Below are 17,419 nucleotides of genomic sequence, written 5' to 3' on the forward strand. Positions count from 1 at the left end.
GGCTCTGGCCCCGCCCCTATGCTAGGCCCCGCCCTCTTAGGTTGATGGCAGCGGCAGCTGGGGCTGCAGCGGCGCCGGGCCCTAGAGAGCCGCAGGCAGCGGCCAGAGTGCGGAGCTGGACACCCGGGTCCCAGATACTACAGACACCTGGAGAGGTGGCTCCTTCGCCCTGACGCCTTCCTCGGCCCCCTACGCACTCGGGCCCCTTCCGCAGAGGATTCGCAGCGTGAGCGCCCCGCAGCCCGCTCAGGACCAGGTACCCAGCCCCCCACACCCGGCCGTCACCGCAGCCAGCGGAGCGGGCGGGGTCCCTGAGGGGCAGAGGTCTGCGCCTCCTCCCCCCGCGCCGCCAAATTCGGTTTCGGGCGGGGAGGACGTGGTGTCTATATTTGGCCGGACAGCAGCCAGCGCTCCCGGAGGGCGCAGACACCTCGTCTCGCAAGAACGCAGTGTCAGGGCAGCAGGCTGGAGAAGGGTGCAGGGAGGCCGGGCCTCAGGCTTGGGGCCGCAGACGCGCCTTGAAGGGCACACGGATGCTGGGGCTGGGGTGGGGCAGGAGCCACTGGCTGGGGCTTTGGGAGTGCTCGGTGTGTCCTCTGGGGAGACCCTAGCTGGAGAAAAGTCACCTCACCCTCCCCACCCCTGCAAATCTGGCTTGGCCGTGGCGGGGGCAGGGGTGGAGGATGGGGTTGAAGACCCCACCCCTAGAAGAGTTCACTAGGAAGAAGGCCCAACCAGGGCAGAGGACCCAGAGGAGAAACCGGACAAGCCTATGGTAGGCAAAAGCCAGAAGACCATGATCAGGGCTTCCTGGAGAAGCCAGTGCAGAAAGGAGTGGGAGAAGAGGGATCCACCTCACTCTGTGCTGCCACCTGTCCCCCCACAAAGCATGGGATGAAAACAGTAGCAGAAAGGACTCAGATTGGCGGACAGGAGGAACTTCCCCCTTGGCAAATTTTTAGGAAAAGGCAAAACCCCATCTGCCTGAACTATTCCAGACATGCGAGTTCGGTATCCTGTGGTGGCTGCAGTCTTGGCCCCATACCTGGCTTTAAGCCAAGATCCAATGGTCAAGTCTTCTGCTTCTGGACAGGGTGCCTCTGGGAGCTACAACCACGTCCGTGAAGAGATGCTCATCAAGGCTGGCGGTGGTGGGAGCGGGGGGTGCAGGCAGTGTGGCATTGAGGCTCCTCCCAAAAACATTCCAACGTCCAGAAAGCTTTCAGTCCGTTAGGCTCCACAATCCCCTCAGCCTGGGTCTCTGTGGAGAAGTCAGGCCCCAAATCCTAGCCACTTACATTAAACAGCATTTTACACAGCAAAATAACTTTCCCATACTTTGACCACCTTGAAGAAAGCTCCCTGCTTCTAGGACCAGACACTATATGGATTTATACCTGACTCCTGACCACATAACCCTTCTCATCAGCCACCCCTCCACTCCTCCTCCCTCCCGCAGCTCACAGGACTAAGGACCAAAGGCATTTCTGGGCACTGAGATCCCACCTCTCTGCCTGCAGCTATGAGCAGACGTGTGGTTCGGCAAAGCAAGTTCCGCCATGTGTTTGGGCAGGCAGCAAAGGCCGACCAGGCCTACGAGGACATCCGTGTGTCCAAGGTCACATGGGACAGCTCCTTCTGTGCCGTCAACCCCAAATTCCTGGCCATTATTGTGGAGGCTGGAGGCGGGGGTGCCTTCATTGTCCTGCCTCTGGCCAAGGTGAGGGATCAGGGAAAGGAAGCAAGTGGGAGGACACTAGCTGGGGCCCCTGGGAACTCCTGAGCCTTTGTTCTCACCTAGTTCCATTCCATAGTCAGGAGAAGCATCTGTGTGGATTGGCTCCTCCCTATTCCCCAAGCCCTCAAGGACCAGAGGGGAGGCCACCCCACCCCACCCTAACATCAGGGTGGCCTACTCCCACTCCCTAGCCCTCCCACCTCTCCATGCACCACCCCATTCCCAGCAGGGACCAGGAGGGGAGCCGGGTGATGGAGATGGTTGGGACACAGCACAGCCAAGCCTGGCCAGATTCCATCACTGCCTCTCCTAATGCCGCATCCCCTCATGTTTTGGGTGTGGAGAACCTCCTCCCTAGCCCAAGATGACCATTTGATTAAGTCACATCCCAGAGCAGCAAACTGAGGACAGGGTCAGGCTCTATCCAAAGAGTCCCTGGTTACCTCCAAGGACACTTGCAGTGAAGTAGAAAGAAAGGGAACGGAAAGGAAGGGGGACATGACACATAAAGCCAGAGCCCTCCCTACCCTCAGGATGGGGACCAGGCAATGACTACCACGTTAGCTTCATAACCTTAAGCCCCTTGACCATCCACATCCCAAGGATGACTCTCCCCCAACCCCCAAGGTATGACCTTGACCTGGATTCTGGCCCCTACACCTTGTTAGGGTAGGCTCCACAGGTGGCGGGGTCAGGAAGAGGCCTGAAAAAGCCAGTGACTCACCCCAGACAATGCAGACATCATCCTGGGACACAGCTCCAGGGCTCAAATTTCAGCCGGAGCTGCCTCCTCCCCCAATATGTCTGCTCTTTCAGTACCACATAGCCACCCTCTCCCCCGCTGCCTGGTCTGGACCAGTGTCTGCCCCTGCAGAGGTCTCAGAACCCCCACAAGCAGCCTGTGAAGACCAAAAAATAGATGGGTCCCCAGCTCCCATTTGGGGATAGTAGGCACCAGGACTGCTTGCTGCTTGTGGTTCCAAGGTAAAAGTGGTTCACAAGGAAGAGATCTGCCAAGGGAGGCCAGGAAAGGGCTGTCCAGCACTACACTATTATCTCACCTTGACCTCTTCCACCAGGAGATTCCCACAGACACTTCAACAGGAGAACAGGCTGAAGAACAGCCTCCTCCAAGTAGGTGTCTTTGGAAGAGCACTGGGTGGGAAAGTTCAAATCTCAGCTCTGCAAGTATCTTGTTGTGTGTCCTTGATGAGGCCATCTTACCTCTCTGTGTCAGAGTCCCTAACATTAAATTATTTCAACTCTGCCTTCAGTAAAGTGCAGGAAGTGGACTGGATGGGGTTAGAAGTGCAGAGAGGGATCTGCAAAGAGAAAATAGGTAATAAGGAATCGAGATGTAAGCAGATCTGCTACCCACTCCCCAAAAAACACACAGGAGAGTAGCCCCACATCTTCTTCTCCAACCCCTCAGACAGGGCGAGTGGATAAGAACTACCCACTGGTCACTGGGCACACTGCCCCTGTGCTGGATATTGACTGGTGTCCACACAATGACAACGTTATCGCCAGTGCCTCAGACGACACCACCATCATGGTAGGAGCCAGGTGGCTACTGCTGGGCAGTTGAGCAGGGGAGCAGGGAAGGCTGCCTCACCTGTGCTGGGGAAGGTGCTAAGGGTGGTAATAAGGGAGGTGCTGGGTCCCAGGGCCCTGCCCTGCCCAGCTCCTGGACTATTTTTAGCTACATGCCCACCCCCTCCCAGGATGCACTGCTTAGGACTAATTATAGCCATGGCCAACTTGGTGCCTGGAGAGCAGCAGGGCAGTGCTCTGAAGTCTCCCTGCTGGAGAGAATGGGAGGTCTCTGGAGAGCTGGCAGTGCCCCCTCCTGGCTCCCAGCTGCTTCTGTTCTAGGCATGCACCACCACATCTTGCCCTGTATTTGACCCTTACCACTCAAGAGAGCCAGTAGGGTTAAAAAAAGGTAGGGAAGGAGTGGAGGGACAGGGTGGCTCCTCATTCCACCCACCATATACCTTTTCTTCCTACCCAGGTGTGGCAGATTCCAGACTATACCCCCATGCGCAACATTACGGAACCTATCATCACACTTGAGGGCCACTCCAAGCGTGTGGGCATCCTCTCCTGGCACCCTACTGCCAGGAATGTCCTGCTCAGTGCAGGTCTGGGGGCTAGGGAGGGGTCCCCCATAGATGGGTGGGTGGTGGCAAAGGTGGGACCCAGGTGACCATGCCTGGCCACTCTGGGCAGGTGGTGACAATGTGATCATCATCTGGAATGTGGGCACCGGGGAGGTGCTGCTGAGCCTGGATGATATGCACCCAGACGTCATCCACAGTGTGTGCTGGAACAGCAACGGTAGCCTGCTAGCCACCACCTGCAAGGACAAGACCTTGCGCATCATTGACCCCAGAAAAGGCCAAGTGGTGGCGGTGAGTGCCTGGCCTGGCCACTCCCCAGAACCCCTTGACCAGTGGCCAGCTGTCAGCACCCTTGTACCCACCATTATCAGAGCCCCTGGTCCCGGCTTTCACCTGTCGCATCCCTGCTCCAGAGACTAGCCCCCTTCCCCCGTCTCTGCAACCACAGGTCTCTGCCCTAAGTAAGCCCCCAGCCTGCAATTCTCTGCCCGGCTCCTGTTCCCTCCCCTCCCTTGCATCTCAGAAGCTCAGAGAAGGGCTCCTCGCTTTGGGATTGAGGAGGGGAGAAGCTGGAAACTCCATCCTCCCACCAGAACCTGCATGAAACCTGAGCTCCTGGACCCCTCTCCTCTCAGCCGGCACCCAGACGCATCTTCCAGGGTCTGGGGCCTGACACTGGCTCGAGGGCTGGCCCTTTCTCCTTGTGGACCCGCTGGGCGGGGGATGGGGGCAACCCTCGCGCGTTGCTTATCCCAGCCGGGTGCCCTGGGAGGGCGGCGGCCCTGGCCTCGCTAGCCTCAAGTCTAACCTGGGGTGCGGGTGCGTGGGCCGCGTGCATGTCTGCGTGGAGCAAGCGCGCCGAGAGCGGTCGGGGCTGGCGCCGGGGCGCTCTAACCCACTAACCCGGCGAGCAGGAGCAAGCCCGGCCTCACGAGGGCGCCCGCCCGCTGCGGGCTGTCTTCACCGCAGACGGGAAGCTGCTCAGCACCGGCTTCAGCAGGATGAGTGAGCGGCAACTCGCGCTCTGGGACCCGGTAGGCCAGGCCGCGCCGGGCGCGCTAGCTCGCTCCTTCTCTGGGTCTGCCGGGAGCGCCTTCCCGGGCTGTGGCTGGCGCCCAAGAGGCCAGAGCGGAGCGGGGAGCTCCCATTCGGGAAAAGCCTCGCTGCGACTCCGGGGAGCCAGCAGACACCGCTGCTCTAGGGATCGGCCTTTGAGCGCGCTTAAGGGTTCGGGATCGGCTGAGAGCCGCGTGCCTCCTGCTCTCTCCAGGCCCGGATGCTCTCCAGGTCAGGGGCCAGACGTGGCCCCGCAGGAAGCTGAGTGCTTAGGCCCCATTTGTCTCTTCCCCGCATCCGCTCCTCCACCCCGGACACCCAAGTTAGCAAGCTGGTTGCTCATCCCTCCATGCTCCTCAGGGCAGGCAGCTGGGTGATGTCCCTCCCTGTCTCCCCCTCCCCCCAGGAGAGGTTTGCGGCCCACGAGGGGATGAGGCCCATGCGGGCCGTCTTCACACGCCAGGGCCATATCTTCACCACGGGCTTCACCCGCATGAGCCAGCGAGAGCTGGGCCTGTGGGACCCGGTAACGCAGCTGGAGGCTTGGGGTGTGTGCCTCGGGGACTGGCATCACGGGAGAGTGGCCAGGCGCCCCCCACCCGCAGGGCATGCCCACCTGGACAGGACTGAAGGCTGCTGCCACCTCTGCAGCGCCTGCCATTCTCACACCCACCCCTCTGCCCAGTTTTGCTGCGTCGCGTGAAGGATCCTGCGCTGGCGCCCCCACCTGGTGATGCCGAGTCCCTGGGGGTGGTTTGCTGTGACTGCATGCGGCGCGCAGCGGGTATATGTGCAGGGGAGGAGGAGCTATGTGCGCAGGGGAGGAGGAGAGATGTGCCCAGGGGAGGGGCCTGCAACTCTGGTCACTAGAGGTTTGGGGCATAGGGTTTGGGAAGGCCAGGAAGCGTAAAGGGGCTTCTGGGGGTCCCGAAGTAGCACGGGAGGGTGGGGCAGGGCTGGTCACGCCTCCTGTGCTCGGGCAGAACAACTTCGAGGAGCCAGTGGCACTGCAGGAGATGGACACAAGCAACGGGGTCCTATTGCCCTTTTACGATCCCGACTCCAGCATCGTCTACCTGTGTGGCAAGGTGCTCACGGCCGGGCAGGGAGAACAGGGCGCTGGATGGAGATGTGGAGGGCCTTGTCCGGGCGCGCCCCTGAACCGACTAATTTTGCAGGGCGACAGCAGCATTCGGTACTTTGAGATTACCGACGAGCCGCCTTTCGTGCACTACCTGAACACGTTCAGCAGCAAAGAGCCGCAGCGGGGCATGGGTTTCATGCCCAAAAGGGGACTGGATGTCAGCAAGTGTGAGATCGCCCGGTCAGCAGCCTTGGCCCCTCCTGAACACCTACACGCCTCTGTCCCCCACTCATGTCGGGTCCTAGCCACGGGGCTTCCCCAGTAATGCAGTGCTTTGGAAAAGCGGGGCGGGGGGATAAGACAGCTCTGTTTCAGTGCCAGACCCACCGCTCACTAGCCTTACATTCTCAACGTCAGTTTCCTCATCTATAAGATGATGGTGAACACACCATCAGGGTGTTTTATTGCAGAACCAATAATGTGTGTAATGTGCAATATGCATGGTAGGCGCTGAGCAAGTGTTGGCCTCCAACCCCCTTGGTCTTAGACAGGAGAAGTTAAGGACGTGGAAGTCTGCGGGGGTGCTGAACCCTGCTCCCTTATAGGTTCTACAAGCTACACGAAAGAAAGTGTGAACCTATCATCATGACTGTGCCCCGCAAGGTGAGGGGCCTGAGAAGGGTTGGGCAGGGCTACGAGGCGGAAGGGAGCAGAGCAAGCCCCGCACCCTCTCACGCAGGTCCTCCTGTCCACCCACCCCCGCAGTCAGACCTGTTCCAGGACGATCTGTACCCGGATACGCCAGGCCCGGAGCCGGCCCTAGAAGCGGACGAATGGCTATCCGGCCAGGACGCCGAACCCGTGCTCATTTCGCTGAGGGACGGCTATGTGCCCCCTAAGCACCGCGAGCTCCGGGTCACGAAGCGCAACATCCTGGACCTTCGCCCGCCCTCCGGCCCCCGCCGCAGCCAGTCGGCCAGCGACGCCCCCTTGTCGGTAAGATCGGCCCTGCTGCACTCTGACCCAATCTACATCTCCCCCAACCGCCCCTATACGACACGACCTCTCTGTCCTCCGCCCCAGCAGCAGCACACTCTGGAGACGCTGCTGGAAGAGATCAAGGCCCTCCGCGAGCGGGTGCAGGCCCAGGAGCAGCGCATCACGGCTCTGGAGAACATGCTGTGCGAGCTGGTGGACGGCACGGACTAGCCCCGCGCGCCAGGCAGGCGGAGCGGGGCGGGGCGGGGCGCACAAGCTCGGCCCCGCCCCGGCTTTTAGTCCGGAACTCCGGACCCCGCCTTCTTGGGCTGGGCCCGGGGGCGGGACTGGGAAGGGAACTCCGCCCCTCGCGGGAGACCAGAACTCTTGGAGCTTAGGGGAGACCCACGTCGCTCCAGCGGAGGCTGGACTGCGAGCCTCGTCTGGGACTCGGCTGGAGCTGGCCTAGGGAGGCCCGGGGTAACCTGGGGGGCTCAGCAATGGTGCTGCACGGCGAGGTGGTGTCCCCCTTTGTCCTCCGCCCAGGGCAGGGAAAGTGCTTAGTATTAGCGTGATGCTTGGGGATATTGGAGCCTGAGCTTGACCTCAAACGGGTGGCGATTTGATGGGTACCCCCAGGCTGGGGAAAATGACAGCGCTTCTCCTAATCAGCTCACTGGATTCCATCACCCTGAGCGGTAAACCAGATGGGCGTCACCCCAGTTCTGCAGACACATACACAACCCCTTTGCTGCAGAGCCGGACCCAGTGGCTACACCCACAGCGGTCTGTGGTAGAGAGCTCTCTTCCTTCTTTCCACCGACAGGGGCGAGGGCTGCTTTCTCGCGGCAGCCCCCGCGAAGAAATCTCGACAGAACTGGCATGAGGAGTTAGGTTCATCACAAATACACACACACTGCCCCCAACCCTCTGCCGTTGCCTCTCTCAGAAAAACAAGACGTACTGAATGAAATATTTTACTAAGCGTTCAGTCTGTGCCTCCTGCATGGGTGGGAGTGAGGGGAACGAGACCCCCAGCCTCTGCAAATGCTACCCCCAGGCTCCTGGGAGACCTGGCGATGCACTCCTGGGCTCAGGGCCCATCAGGCAGCCTCTTACCCTAGAGCTCTCTCCACTCTGAGGTTCAGAATGACCCCAACCCACACCGTAGGCGTTCCCCCCAAGTAAAGTTAGGTAGCAAAAGCCTCCGGTATGAAGCCTCTTTTATTTGTGCCTCAGAATCAGTCTGGTGCCCCTGGCATCAGGGAAGGGGGTGGGAGGAACAGTTTCTCTTTGTTCTTTTCTTCCATCCCTCTTTGTGTCCCTTCTGAGCCTCACTGGCTGAGCCGGGAAGGCCAGTCCCAGACAGGCCCGGGACGAGGGTGTGCGGTGGGCCCCTGCCCTTGGCGGGGTCTGTGCTTCTCTGGGTGGGTGAGGTGGGGCAGGGGAGAGCCGGGGGTTAGCACCATTGGATGAAGGGTTTTAGAGTCAGTCTCCGTGTGGGGGCAAGTGGGATGTACAACCACAGAGGCTAGCAGCAGCTGGTGGGAAGGGGTTGGGGGTGGCGCCTGGGCCCTGGGCGAGCCCTTTGTGTCCAGTCTACTCGGGTCTAGTGCTTACCCCAGCCCAATATGCTCCCCACTCTCCGAGGCACCATGAGGGAGTCAGGGCTTGCACAGGCCAGGGGGCTACGTTGGACACACTCCCTGATCACAAAAAAAAAAAAAAAAAAAAAAAAATGTGCCTTGGGGGATGGGACTCCAACTTCTGGCTGCCCAAGGAGAAGCTGGAACCACCCTGAGACCCAGGACGGGTGTGGGGGCTGGGGGAGCCGGGTACCCCGCTAAGTGCACTTGACGCTGAAATGCCGGGGTGGGGGAGGGGCTGGGCCCTAGACGTGCTGGTTTGTGTCTGGAACAAAGCAGTGACACAGCACGCGGGGAGCTCAGCTGCCCCCCAGGAGTGAAGAGCAGAGATGCAAAGGCTTCAGGGGCAGTGTCCTGGAGTGGGGTTAGTGAACAGAAATGCGGACCGGCCAGAAGGAGCAAGGGATAGGGACAGCGCTCCTCTAAGGATTCATCTCCCCCTCAGGACCGCCTGGCTCCGCCCTAGGACAGGACAGATCTGAGCCCAGGGGAGCGGGTTGGGGAATCAGAATACAGCAAAGCAGGGGGACCAGGCCGTGCCAGTTGCCTCCAGGGCCCTGGCCTGGGAAGGTACCCCGCGGCCATGCCGAATCCCTCCCCGAACCGTGCCTGCTGTGCTGCTGCACCCGCGAGGCGGTGGCTCCAGTCTCCAGCCGCCGCTCTGCAGGCGCGCAGGCCGAGGTTTGTCTGGCTCCTGGCCCTGGGCGTGGCGCGCGTGGCGCTGGCGAGGGTCCCGGCAGGGGGCGCTACTGCTCGGTCAGTGAGAGCCTCAGGATGCGCTCCAGCTCCTCCTCCTCCTGGCGCGCGCGCCGCCGCCTCTCCTCCTGCTCCTGCGCCGACAGTTCCATCGCCAGCCGCAGCTGCTCGTCGTAGCTCCGGAACACGTGGCCGCCGGAACCTGGCCCTGAGCTGGGCCGAGGGCTGGGCACTGACGCCGGGGGCGCAGGCTGGCGCTGCGGCGTGGGCGGGGCGCTCCTGGGGGTGGGGAAGGAATGTCGCGGGCTCCCGGGCGCACCCACCCACCGGCCGGGGCCGGGACACGGCGTGGAGGCTTCAGGGCGGCCCGCGGCCACCACCCTCTAGTGGAGGCGGTCAGTCCCGCGGCGTCCTGGCCCCCACCTGGTCGTGGCGGAGCCCAGACCCTACCAAGTTCTCCCCTCAATGCCTGGGGAGAGTCTGAACTCCGCGGTGAAGCCTGGATCCCTGACCCCTGCCTGCCGCCTCGGAGGCAGGAGTGGTGGCAGAAGCCATCCCGATACCAGGAGGGTCCCTGCCGAGGGCCCCGCGGGTTCTCCGGCTGTGTCCTGGCTTAGGGGAGACAGGATCCTCTCCGGAGGATTCTCTCCGGCCCAGCGGGCACTGACCTGTCCTGTCGGCGACCCTCGTAGGACATGGGGTGGGTGCCTGGCTTGCTGTTGGTTAGCGCCTCCCAGATGGTGACCTGCGGGGAGGCGTGGGCGTTAGCCGTGGCGGCGCGGAGTCCCGTGGCCCCGCGCGCCCGCGGAGACGCACCTGGTCATACTCACTGCCCGCCTCAAGCAGGCTCTGCTGGATGGCGAATTGCAGCAGGTCGTCGTCGTCGTCCCGGGTCGCCGCCTCCCGCTGGCCGCCCATCACGCTGTAGCCGCGCGGGGCCTCGAACAACGCCGGGGAGATCTCGCAGCCGCGGCAGGAGGCTGGGGGCGCGGGGGCTGGGTCAGGCACGGCCGGGCGCGCCCCTCCCACCCACCCCGGGGAGAGCCGAGGGGCAGGCGTTCTCGCGGGGAGGGGGCCTCACTCGTGGAGCTGGAGCTGCTGACGCTGGAGGAGTCGCTGCCTGGGGAAGGCGTCTCGCTGCTGGGGCTGCCTCGCACCGATGGCACCGGTTCGTCGCAGCCGTTGAGGTTCCCGAAGGTGATGCGGGCGTTGAGGATGTGGAAGATCGGGATTTCTGAGGATGAGGAAACCTTCAGGCGCCACCACTCAGCCCCTCACACCTCAGCCTCAGCCCCACCCCGACCTCATCTAAACCCCGGTCGGCCCGCCACGGGCTCAGGAGAAATGGCCGTGCGGTCTCACCAATCTTAACTGGGAAGCCAGGAGGCAGACGCAGGGTGATGAAGTCCCGGAGCTTGGCAAAAAGCGCATTGCTGACGGCCATGAGGTCAATGATAGGGGCCACCTGCTCACACAGGGACAGGGGATGCTCCTCACACAGCCACAGCTTGGCCTTGAACCTGCCCCCACCAGATCCCAAGGGGTAAGGGACACTGCAGGAAGCCATGGCCTCCCAGCATCTCCTGGAGCCCCGGCCCCCCACCTTCCCAGCACCGGCAGGGGCCTCACTTCTGTGTCTTGGTGGTCAGTTCCATGGGGCGGCCCATATCACGGTTGCCCAGCTCAAAGTTGGGGTTGAAGTATTCTTCTGCAGTGATGGCAGTGGGGTTGGCTTGGCTCAGAGTCTGAGTGATCAGGGTCTGTACCACATGGGGAGGGGCCCAGGAGCTCCCCTCAGTTCCTAATGCCAGGCCAGCTCATTTGTTGTCACAAGGCCCCCAAGCTGTCCCCTCTGCCAGTGTGGCGCTGACATGGCCTTGGGCATTGCAGAAAGGAGGTCCACACAGGCCATGCTAAGCAGGACGCTTCCCAAGCCTCCTCCTGAGCCACATCCACATCCCTCCACTTACGGGTACCCCTGCACACACTCACCCCATTTTGGGGGCCCCCGTGCTGCTCAGCGATTCCCAGGAAGGACTGCAAAGGTGTCTTACAGCCTACAAGAAATGTGGCATCTCAGAGGACACTGCAACTCCACACACACCTGGGCACCTCATCAGAGGTGACAGCACCCAAGACCTAGGGAGGAGGCCGGTTCCTGGGGTGGGGCCTGCTCACCCAACCACATACTCAGGCACCTTCACCTGAAGGGGACTGAGGGCTTCAAGGGCCAGGGGCCAGGGCCTCTGTGAGCACAGCTTAAAACACTAAAAGGAAGGCCTAGAGGTCAGAAGCAACTTCCAAAAGTGCTCCTCTCCAGCTCGGTGACCCTGGACAGTAAAACGCCTGCCCCGGCAGGCACTGTGGGGTGTGCATGTGCGTGTGTGTGTTCTGCTTCAGGCACTTCCATAGGCACCCAGGTGGGCATTGTGGGGTGTGCCTGTGCGTGTGTGTGTTTGCTTCAGGCACTTCCATTGGCATGATTTCATGTTGTTCCCCTGTGAGGTAGAAATTATGCTTTTTCACCTCGGACACGGTATCTGGTACCCAGAGAATCAGGTGTGGCATCAATGGGCATACAGAATCTGTGGCAAGGTCCCCTGACCTTCTACCTAGGATATGTCCCACTAGACTAGAATGGCCAATAAATGGCATACATGGCATTTCTCTCCCCTCCCAAATTCAACAGCAACATTAGTAATCACTTGCAGTATGGCTTTCCACTGAACCCAGATGAGTCCTTAGAATCTTCTTAGTACTCTAGGCAGCCACTACCCATCCTTAGGGCTTGGCACCTGAATTGAAATCTATCGGCCTGAATAAAGCATCCAGCCTCTTGCTAGGATGCCAGTGGGAATACTGATGGAAGCACTGAAGTGGGAGCTGGTTCCCGCAGTCCTGCAACACCTCTCCCCATCCAGCTCTGCCTCATTACCTTTGACCTTGCCCTTGTGCTGTTCTGAAAGATGTTCTGTCCGTGTGCGGGTGATGAGCTCCACGTTAGATGCCCCATACACCTGGGGACAGATGAAGAAAGGGCTCATAGGCAGTTCTGGTCTTACCCTGTGTCTTACCCCTAAGGGCACTGGGAACACTCCCTGTAGCAAAGGGTCCTGGAGAGACTCTGCTTCAGGCTTTTGGGTAAGTGAATATATGAGGTCATTCATTCATTCATTCATTCATTCACTTATTCATTCAACAAACATTTTTTGAGGAGCCTTTATGTGCCAGGCATTGAGGTAGGCATCAGGGATACAGTAAACAAGCCAAACATGATCCCTGCCCTCTTGAGACTTACAATCTCTATAAGGAGACAATAAAATGGAGTTATAACAGCATGGTCCATGCACTGGTGGGGGTAGCACAGAGGCCTTCCCAGACTACAGAAGCAGGGGAGGCTTTCAGAGGAGATGCCGCACACAAAACCCATGGCATTTGTTAGTTCCTGCTTTCATGTCGTGGGCAACATAGGGGTCCCAGAGTAACAGGCAGAGCCTTTTTTTTTTTTTTTTTAGATGGAGTCTCGCTCTGTTGCCCAGGCTGGAGTGCTGTGGCGGGATCGCTGCACACTGCAAGCTCCGCCTCCCAGGTTCAAGCAATTCTCCTGCCTCAGCCTCCCGAGTAGCTGGGATTACAGGCGCCTGCTACCACACCCGGCTAATTTTTTGTATTTTTAGTAGAGACGGGGTTTCACCATGTTAGCCAGGCTGGTCTCGAACTGACCTCAGGTGATCCGCTCACCTCGGCCTCCCAAAGCGCTGGGATTACAGGCGTGAGCCACCATGCCCGGCCAGGCAGTCATTTTTAGGGATAAAGGCCTGGCTCTAGGGTCAGGCCAGCCAGGATCTGAACCCCAGCTCTGCCACTTAACAGCTGTGTGACCTTGTACAGGTCACAGAACCACTCTAAGCCTCTATTTCCTCATCATAAAATGGACCGATCATCCCTACTTCCTGGGGTTGTTGTGAAGAGTAAATGGGATGCCAAGGAAAGGACTCAATAAACATGCGTAAAATGGGAATACTAATAGAACAGCACCTACCAGAAAGGGTTGCTGTGAGGAATAAATGTGTGTGTGTGTGTGTGTGTGCGTGTGCACGTGCCCTGTGTATACATCCATACATCCATATAAAACACCAGAGAAGTGCCTTGAACCCAAATATAAGTGCTTGACCACGCTGCATTGCTTCTGTACCTCCAGGGCTGGGGAAGGGAGGTCAGAATCCCCTGTACAGCTTGCTGTAGGCAAGAGTGCAGCTGGGCTGGCAGCTGGGAGCTGCAGCCTCACCTTAGCTTCATACCCATTCACCATCTCCGTCTTTTCACTGCGCCAGCCCAGGATGCCAGTCTTGTTCCTGGGGAAGCAGAGTGGTCCAGGTGAGGCAGGCACCCCACCGGGCTGGCTCAAGGGTGACCAAGGCCATGTCCACCCACCTCTCAAAGGAGATATTCTTGGTGTCAAGCTGAGTGGTGACGACGGGCGCGGTAAGCCGGCTCAGCACCTGTTCCTCAGTGGGCTGAGCAGCAGCCAGCAGCAGCTCCCGGTCCTGCCCAGCCAGTGCCAGAGTCTCTGTGTACACCACCCGGCGGTCGTGGTCAATCTCCATGACCACGGCGCTTGTGTCTGCCAGCCACGGAACAGCACAGGGGGATCAGGGGTGGCCTGGGGCTGCCTCCCATTGTCCCCACCCTGCCCCACTTCCTGCCTGCCTGACCTTGGCCCCTGAAGACAAAGCTGCGGTTCCCTCGCTGCCAGGTCATGTGGTCAAAGCCCAGGAGTGTGGTGTCTACCCTCAGGTTCTGGCCGCTCTTCCACACTTTGTAGGTGTCACTAGGGCAGATCTTGGACACCAGGGGCACTGGTGGAAGCGGAGGTTGGAGGTGGCTTTGACTGGTCTGGCCTACGCGGCCTGGACCAGCTCAGGGCATGGGGTTTGGGATCCGTGTGGCCAGGAACAGGGGAGGGAACTGATGAGAGAGCAGCCTCTCCTCCAAAACCCCCTCCCTGGCCAGTGTAGACCATACTCACACAGAAGAGCAACCTGAGGTCGGGACGGGCATGTTTCTGTCACCACTAAGTCCCTAGTGTCCACCATTTGTTAATTCATTCACTCACTCTTTCATCCATTCTTTCAACAAATATTTATGAAACACCTACTGAGTGTTCCAGCCACTGGGAATACAACAGTGAAAAAGACAGGACTCCTGCTCTCTCAGAGCTTACCTTCTAACAAGGAGCTGCAGGTCATGAATACAGTAAGCAAATCATGACAGAGTGAAGAGAATAATAATGGAATCAAGACAGTATCTGGGGCAATCTGGAAAGGCCTAGCTGAGGTGGTGGCCCTGAGCTGAGCTAAGGCATAGAGGGAACCGCCGGAAGAGCTATGAGAACACATTCCAGGCAGGGGAGCAGGCGCAGGACCTACAGTGGGAGAGCCCAGAAGCGACCTGCTGCAGCCCGCTTACCCCAGCTAGTGAACTCCCATTTCATCTCCACGTAGAAGTCCTGGGCCTGGAGGACGAAGGGGAGAGAAGCTAAGTCTGCACTGGAGAAGGGCTCAAGGGCTCCCGTGGAGGCTGAGAGGCTGGGCCTCACCTTGCGCAGCTTCTCCAGGAGCACGGGGATGCCCGCCAGCCGCTTCACCACCCGCTGGTAGTCCCGGTACCGAAGCACCAGCTGCACCAGCTCCAGGTCCCGGGTACTCACAGCCTCCTGGAGCACTGGGGGAGGGGGAGGCAAGGTCACAGGGCAGGACCCTTCAGCCAACCATAGGTCTATGATGCTGGGGAGGCCCCGGCTGTGGGGCTGGGGTGAGCAGGGCTGCCCACCTGTCCAGCCGCTGCGATTCTCCCTGCCCACGTCTGCGCCGTGCGCCAGGAGCACACGGGCACACTCAAGGTGCCCCAGCGTGGTGGCCAGGTGCAGGGGAGTCCGGCCGCGGGGATCCAGCTGCTCAATGTCCACCTGGAGGAGGAGGAGGAGTGGAAGATATAGCCCCAGTCACGTCGGAGGCAGCCCTCCGGAGCCAGACAGCCCTGGAGCAGGCAGCAACCCCCACCCCCTGCTGGGGCTGCTCTGCCTCACCAACCTCACAAGGCAACGGAAAGACAGACACTATGGGCAACGGAAAGACAGACACTATGAGCAACGGAAAGACAGACACGTGGATGGAAAGGGGCTTAGAAGACAGGACAGAAAGTAACTCTGGAAGAGGGAGGGCTTCCTCCCTTCCTGTCCACCAAGGGCCCCTGGCTGGGTCCTCTCCTCCAGGGCCCAGTGGCCTGCCTACCAAGAATAAGCCTGGGACTGAAGTGGGGTGGCAAAGAGGCTGTTGGCCAAGGAGCTCACCTGGGACCAGACCTACCCTAAGGGTCCCAGGCCACCTTCAGGAAGAGCTACCAATTTAGATCACTGACATTATCACTGAGTGAGGTTTAACAAACGGTTACAGTAATACACAGACAGGAATGAAATAACAAGTTCATGGTATTAATACAATTTCACAACCATGTCCTGTGCTTGTGGGACACTATGCATTAAAATTTGTACAAATCCTATAATTTTGTGAATAACATGATTACATTGCATGAGATTTCTGTTGTGTGATAAAAGTGATAAAAGCTTTTTTTGGGTTTTTTTTTGGGTTTTTTTTTTTGGGGACGGAGTCTCACTCTGTTGGCTAGGCTGGAGTACAATGACGTGATATCGGCTCACTGTAACCTCCGTCTCCCAGGTTCAAGCGATTCTCCTGCCTCAGCCTCCCAAGTAGCTGGGATTACAGACATTCGCCAACACGTCTGGCTAATTTTTTGTATTTTTAGTAGAGATGGGTTTTCACCATGTTGGCCAGGCTAGTCTTGAACTCCTGACCTCAGGTGATCCACCTGGCTCGGGCTCCCAAAGTGCTGGGATTACAGGTGTGAGCCACAGTGCCCAGACAAAAGATTTTTTTTTTTTTTTTTACTTGAGACAGGGTCTCACTATGTCACCCAGGCTGGTCTCAAACTCCTAGGCTTGAGCAATCCTCCTGTTTCAGCCTCCCAAGCAGCTGGGATTACAAGCCCCTGCACCTGGCTTAGAAAGCATGTTTGTTAAACATAAGTTTTGTTTGTTTGTTTGTTTGTTTGTTTGTTTTTTGAGACAGAGTCTCACTGTGTCACCCAGGCTAGAGTGCAGTGGTGCCATCTTGGCTCATTGCAACTTCCGCCTCCCAGGTTCAAGCGATTCTTGTGCCTCAGCCTTCTGAGTAGCTGGGATTACAGGCGAGCACCACTATGCCAGGCTAATTTTTGTATTTTAGTAGAGACGGGGTTTTGATATGTTGCCCAGGCTGGTCTCCAACTCCTGACCTCAAGTGATTCGCCTGCCTTGGCCTCCCAAAGTGTTGGGATTACAGGCGTGAGCCACCACGCCTGGTCTTAAACATAAGTATTTAAATATATTTCAAGAGTCTAGGACTTCTAGTTAAGAACAGTGAACTGACAGGCCAGGCGCGGTAGCTCACGCCTGTAATCCCAGCACTTTGGGAGGCCAAGGCGGGTAGATCACCTGAGGTTGGGAGTTCGAGACCAGCCTGACCAACATGGAGAAACCCCATCTCTACTAAAAATACAAAATTAGCCAGGCGTGGTGGCCCATGCCTGTAATCCCAGCTAATCAGGAGGCTGAGGCAAGAGAACCGCTTGAACCCAGGAGGCGGAGGTTGCAGTGAGCCGAGATCATGCCACTGCACTCCAGCCTGGGCGACAAGAGCAAAACTCCGTCTCAAAAAAAAGAAAGAACAGTGAACTGACCACATGCATGTAACTCCCTCCTCTTCTCTGAACTTGATTAAAACGCCAGTAAAAAGGCTTCTACTCCTACCATAATAAATGAAATTACTCTGCCACCATAAACAATGAGAAAATTATTGCTGCAAAATATATGAAGGCTGGGCACAGAGGCTCACCCCTGTAATCCCAGCAATTTGGGAGGCAAAGGTTGGCGGATTGCTTGAGCCCAGGAGTTAGAGATCAGCCTGGGCAACATGGCAAAACCCCATCTCTACAAAAAATACAAAAGAATTAGCCGGGTATGATGGCCTGTGCCTGTAGT

The 17,419-nt window shown here is 58.7% G+C and overlaps 2 protein-coding genes across 17 annotated transcripts in view; one reads left to right on the plus strand and one right to left on the minus strand.

Annotated features, from left to right (window-relative positions):
* On the plus strand, positions 1-8,185 carry CORO6 (coronin 6). Of its 11 annotated transcripts, none has more exons than XM_008965152.4 (11): positions 1-256; positions 1,521-1,720; positions 3,171-3,293; positions 3,753-3,882; positions 3,971-4,152; positions 5,324-5,443; positions 5,901-6,005; positions 6,096-6,241; positions 6,607-6,664; positions 6,767-6,997; positions 7,085-8,185. In XM_008965152.4, the coding sequence occupies exons 2-11, from the start codon at positions 1,523-1,525 to the stop codon at positions 7,208-7,210; spliced, it is 1,419 nt and encodes a 472-aa protein (XP_008963400.1). In that variant the 5' UTR covers positions 1-256; positions 1,521-1,522; the 3' UTR covers positions 7,211-8,185. The 11 variants fall into 11 exon arrangements, with proteins under 11 accessions (XP_008963400.1, XP_008963405.1, XP_003812758.1 ...); XM_003812710.5 differs by having other exon boundaries at positions 4-256; positions 1,460-1,720; XM_008965153.5 differs by having other exon boundaries at positions 12-256; positions 1,460-1,720; positions 7,088-8,185.
* ANKRD13B (ankyrin repeat domain 13B) overlaps positions 8,186-17,419 on the minus strand; it is a 25,119-nt gene continuing 15,885 nt past the window's right edge. For 2 of the 6 annotated variants that reach the window (XM_055101932.2, XM_034942158.4), the window contains exons 2-15: positions 15,154-15,289; positions 14,921-15,045; positions 14,791-14,836; positions 14,037-14,180; positions 13,756-13,945; positions 13,610-13,676; positions 12,257-12,338; positions 11,314-11,378; positions 10,951-11,081; positions 10,684-10,841; positions 10,403-10,555; positions 10,138-10,301; positions 9,990-10,066; positions 8,186-9,600 (exon numbers count right to left, since the gene is read on the minus strand). In XM_055101932.2, coding sequence (XP_054957907.1) covers positions 9,372-9,600; positions 9,990-10,066; positions 10,138-10,301; positions 10,403-10,555; positions 10,684-10,841; positions 10,951-11,081; positions 11,314-11,378; positions 12,257-12,338; positions 13,610-13,676; positions 13,756-13,945; positions 14,037-14,180; positions 14,791-14,815 — 1,485 coding nt within the window. In that variant the 5' untranslated portion in view covers positions 14,816-14,836; positions 14,921-15,045; positions 15,154-15,289 and the 3' untranslated portion in view covers positions 8,186-9,371. Of the gene's footprint in view, positions 9,601-9,989; positions 10,067-10,137; positions 10,302-10,402; positions 10,556-10,683; positions 10,875-10,950; positions 11,082-11,313; positions 11,379-12,256; positions 12,339-13,516; positions 13,677-13,755; positions 13,946-14,036; positions 14,181-14,790; positions 14,837-14,920; positions 15,046-15,153; positions 15,290-17,419 lie in introns of all 6 variants that reach the window. The other 4 variants (XR_008621761.2, XR_008621762.2, XM_034942159.3 and 1 more) reach the window with 4 other exon arrangements.

The sequence above is a fragment of the Pan paniscus genome, chromosome 19 (genome assembly GCF_029289425.2).
Source record: "Pan paniscus chromosome 19, NHGRI_mPanPan1-v2.0_pri, whole genome shotgun sequence".
Classification (NCBI taxonomy): Eukaryota; Metazoa; Chordata; class Mammalia; order Primates; family Hominidae; genus Pan; species Pan paniscus.

Excerpts from the sequence above, each read along its gene's own strand:
- CORO6 (XM_008965152.4), top strand. The coding sequence starts at position 1,523 with ATGAGCAGACGTGTGGTTCGGCAAAGCAAGTTCCGCCATGTGTTTGGG. Across the intron at positions 3,294-3,752 it reads CAGACGACACCACCATCATG|GTGTGGCAGATTCCAGACTA; the intron begins GTAGGAGCCAGG and ends CTTCCTACCCAG. Across the intron at positions 4,153-5,323 it reads GAAAAGGCCAAGTGGTGGCG|GAGAGGTTTGCGGCCCACGA; the intron begins GTGAGTGCCTGG and ends CCCTCCCCCCAG.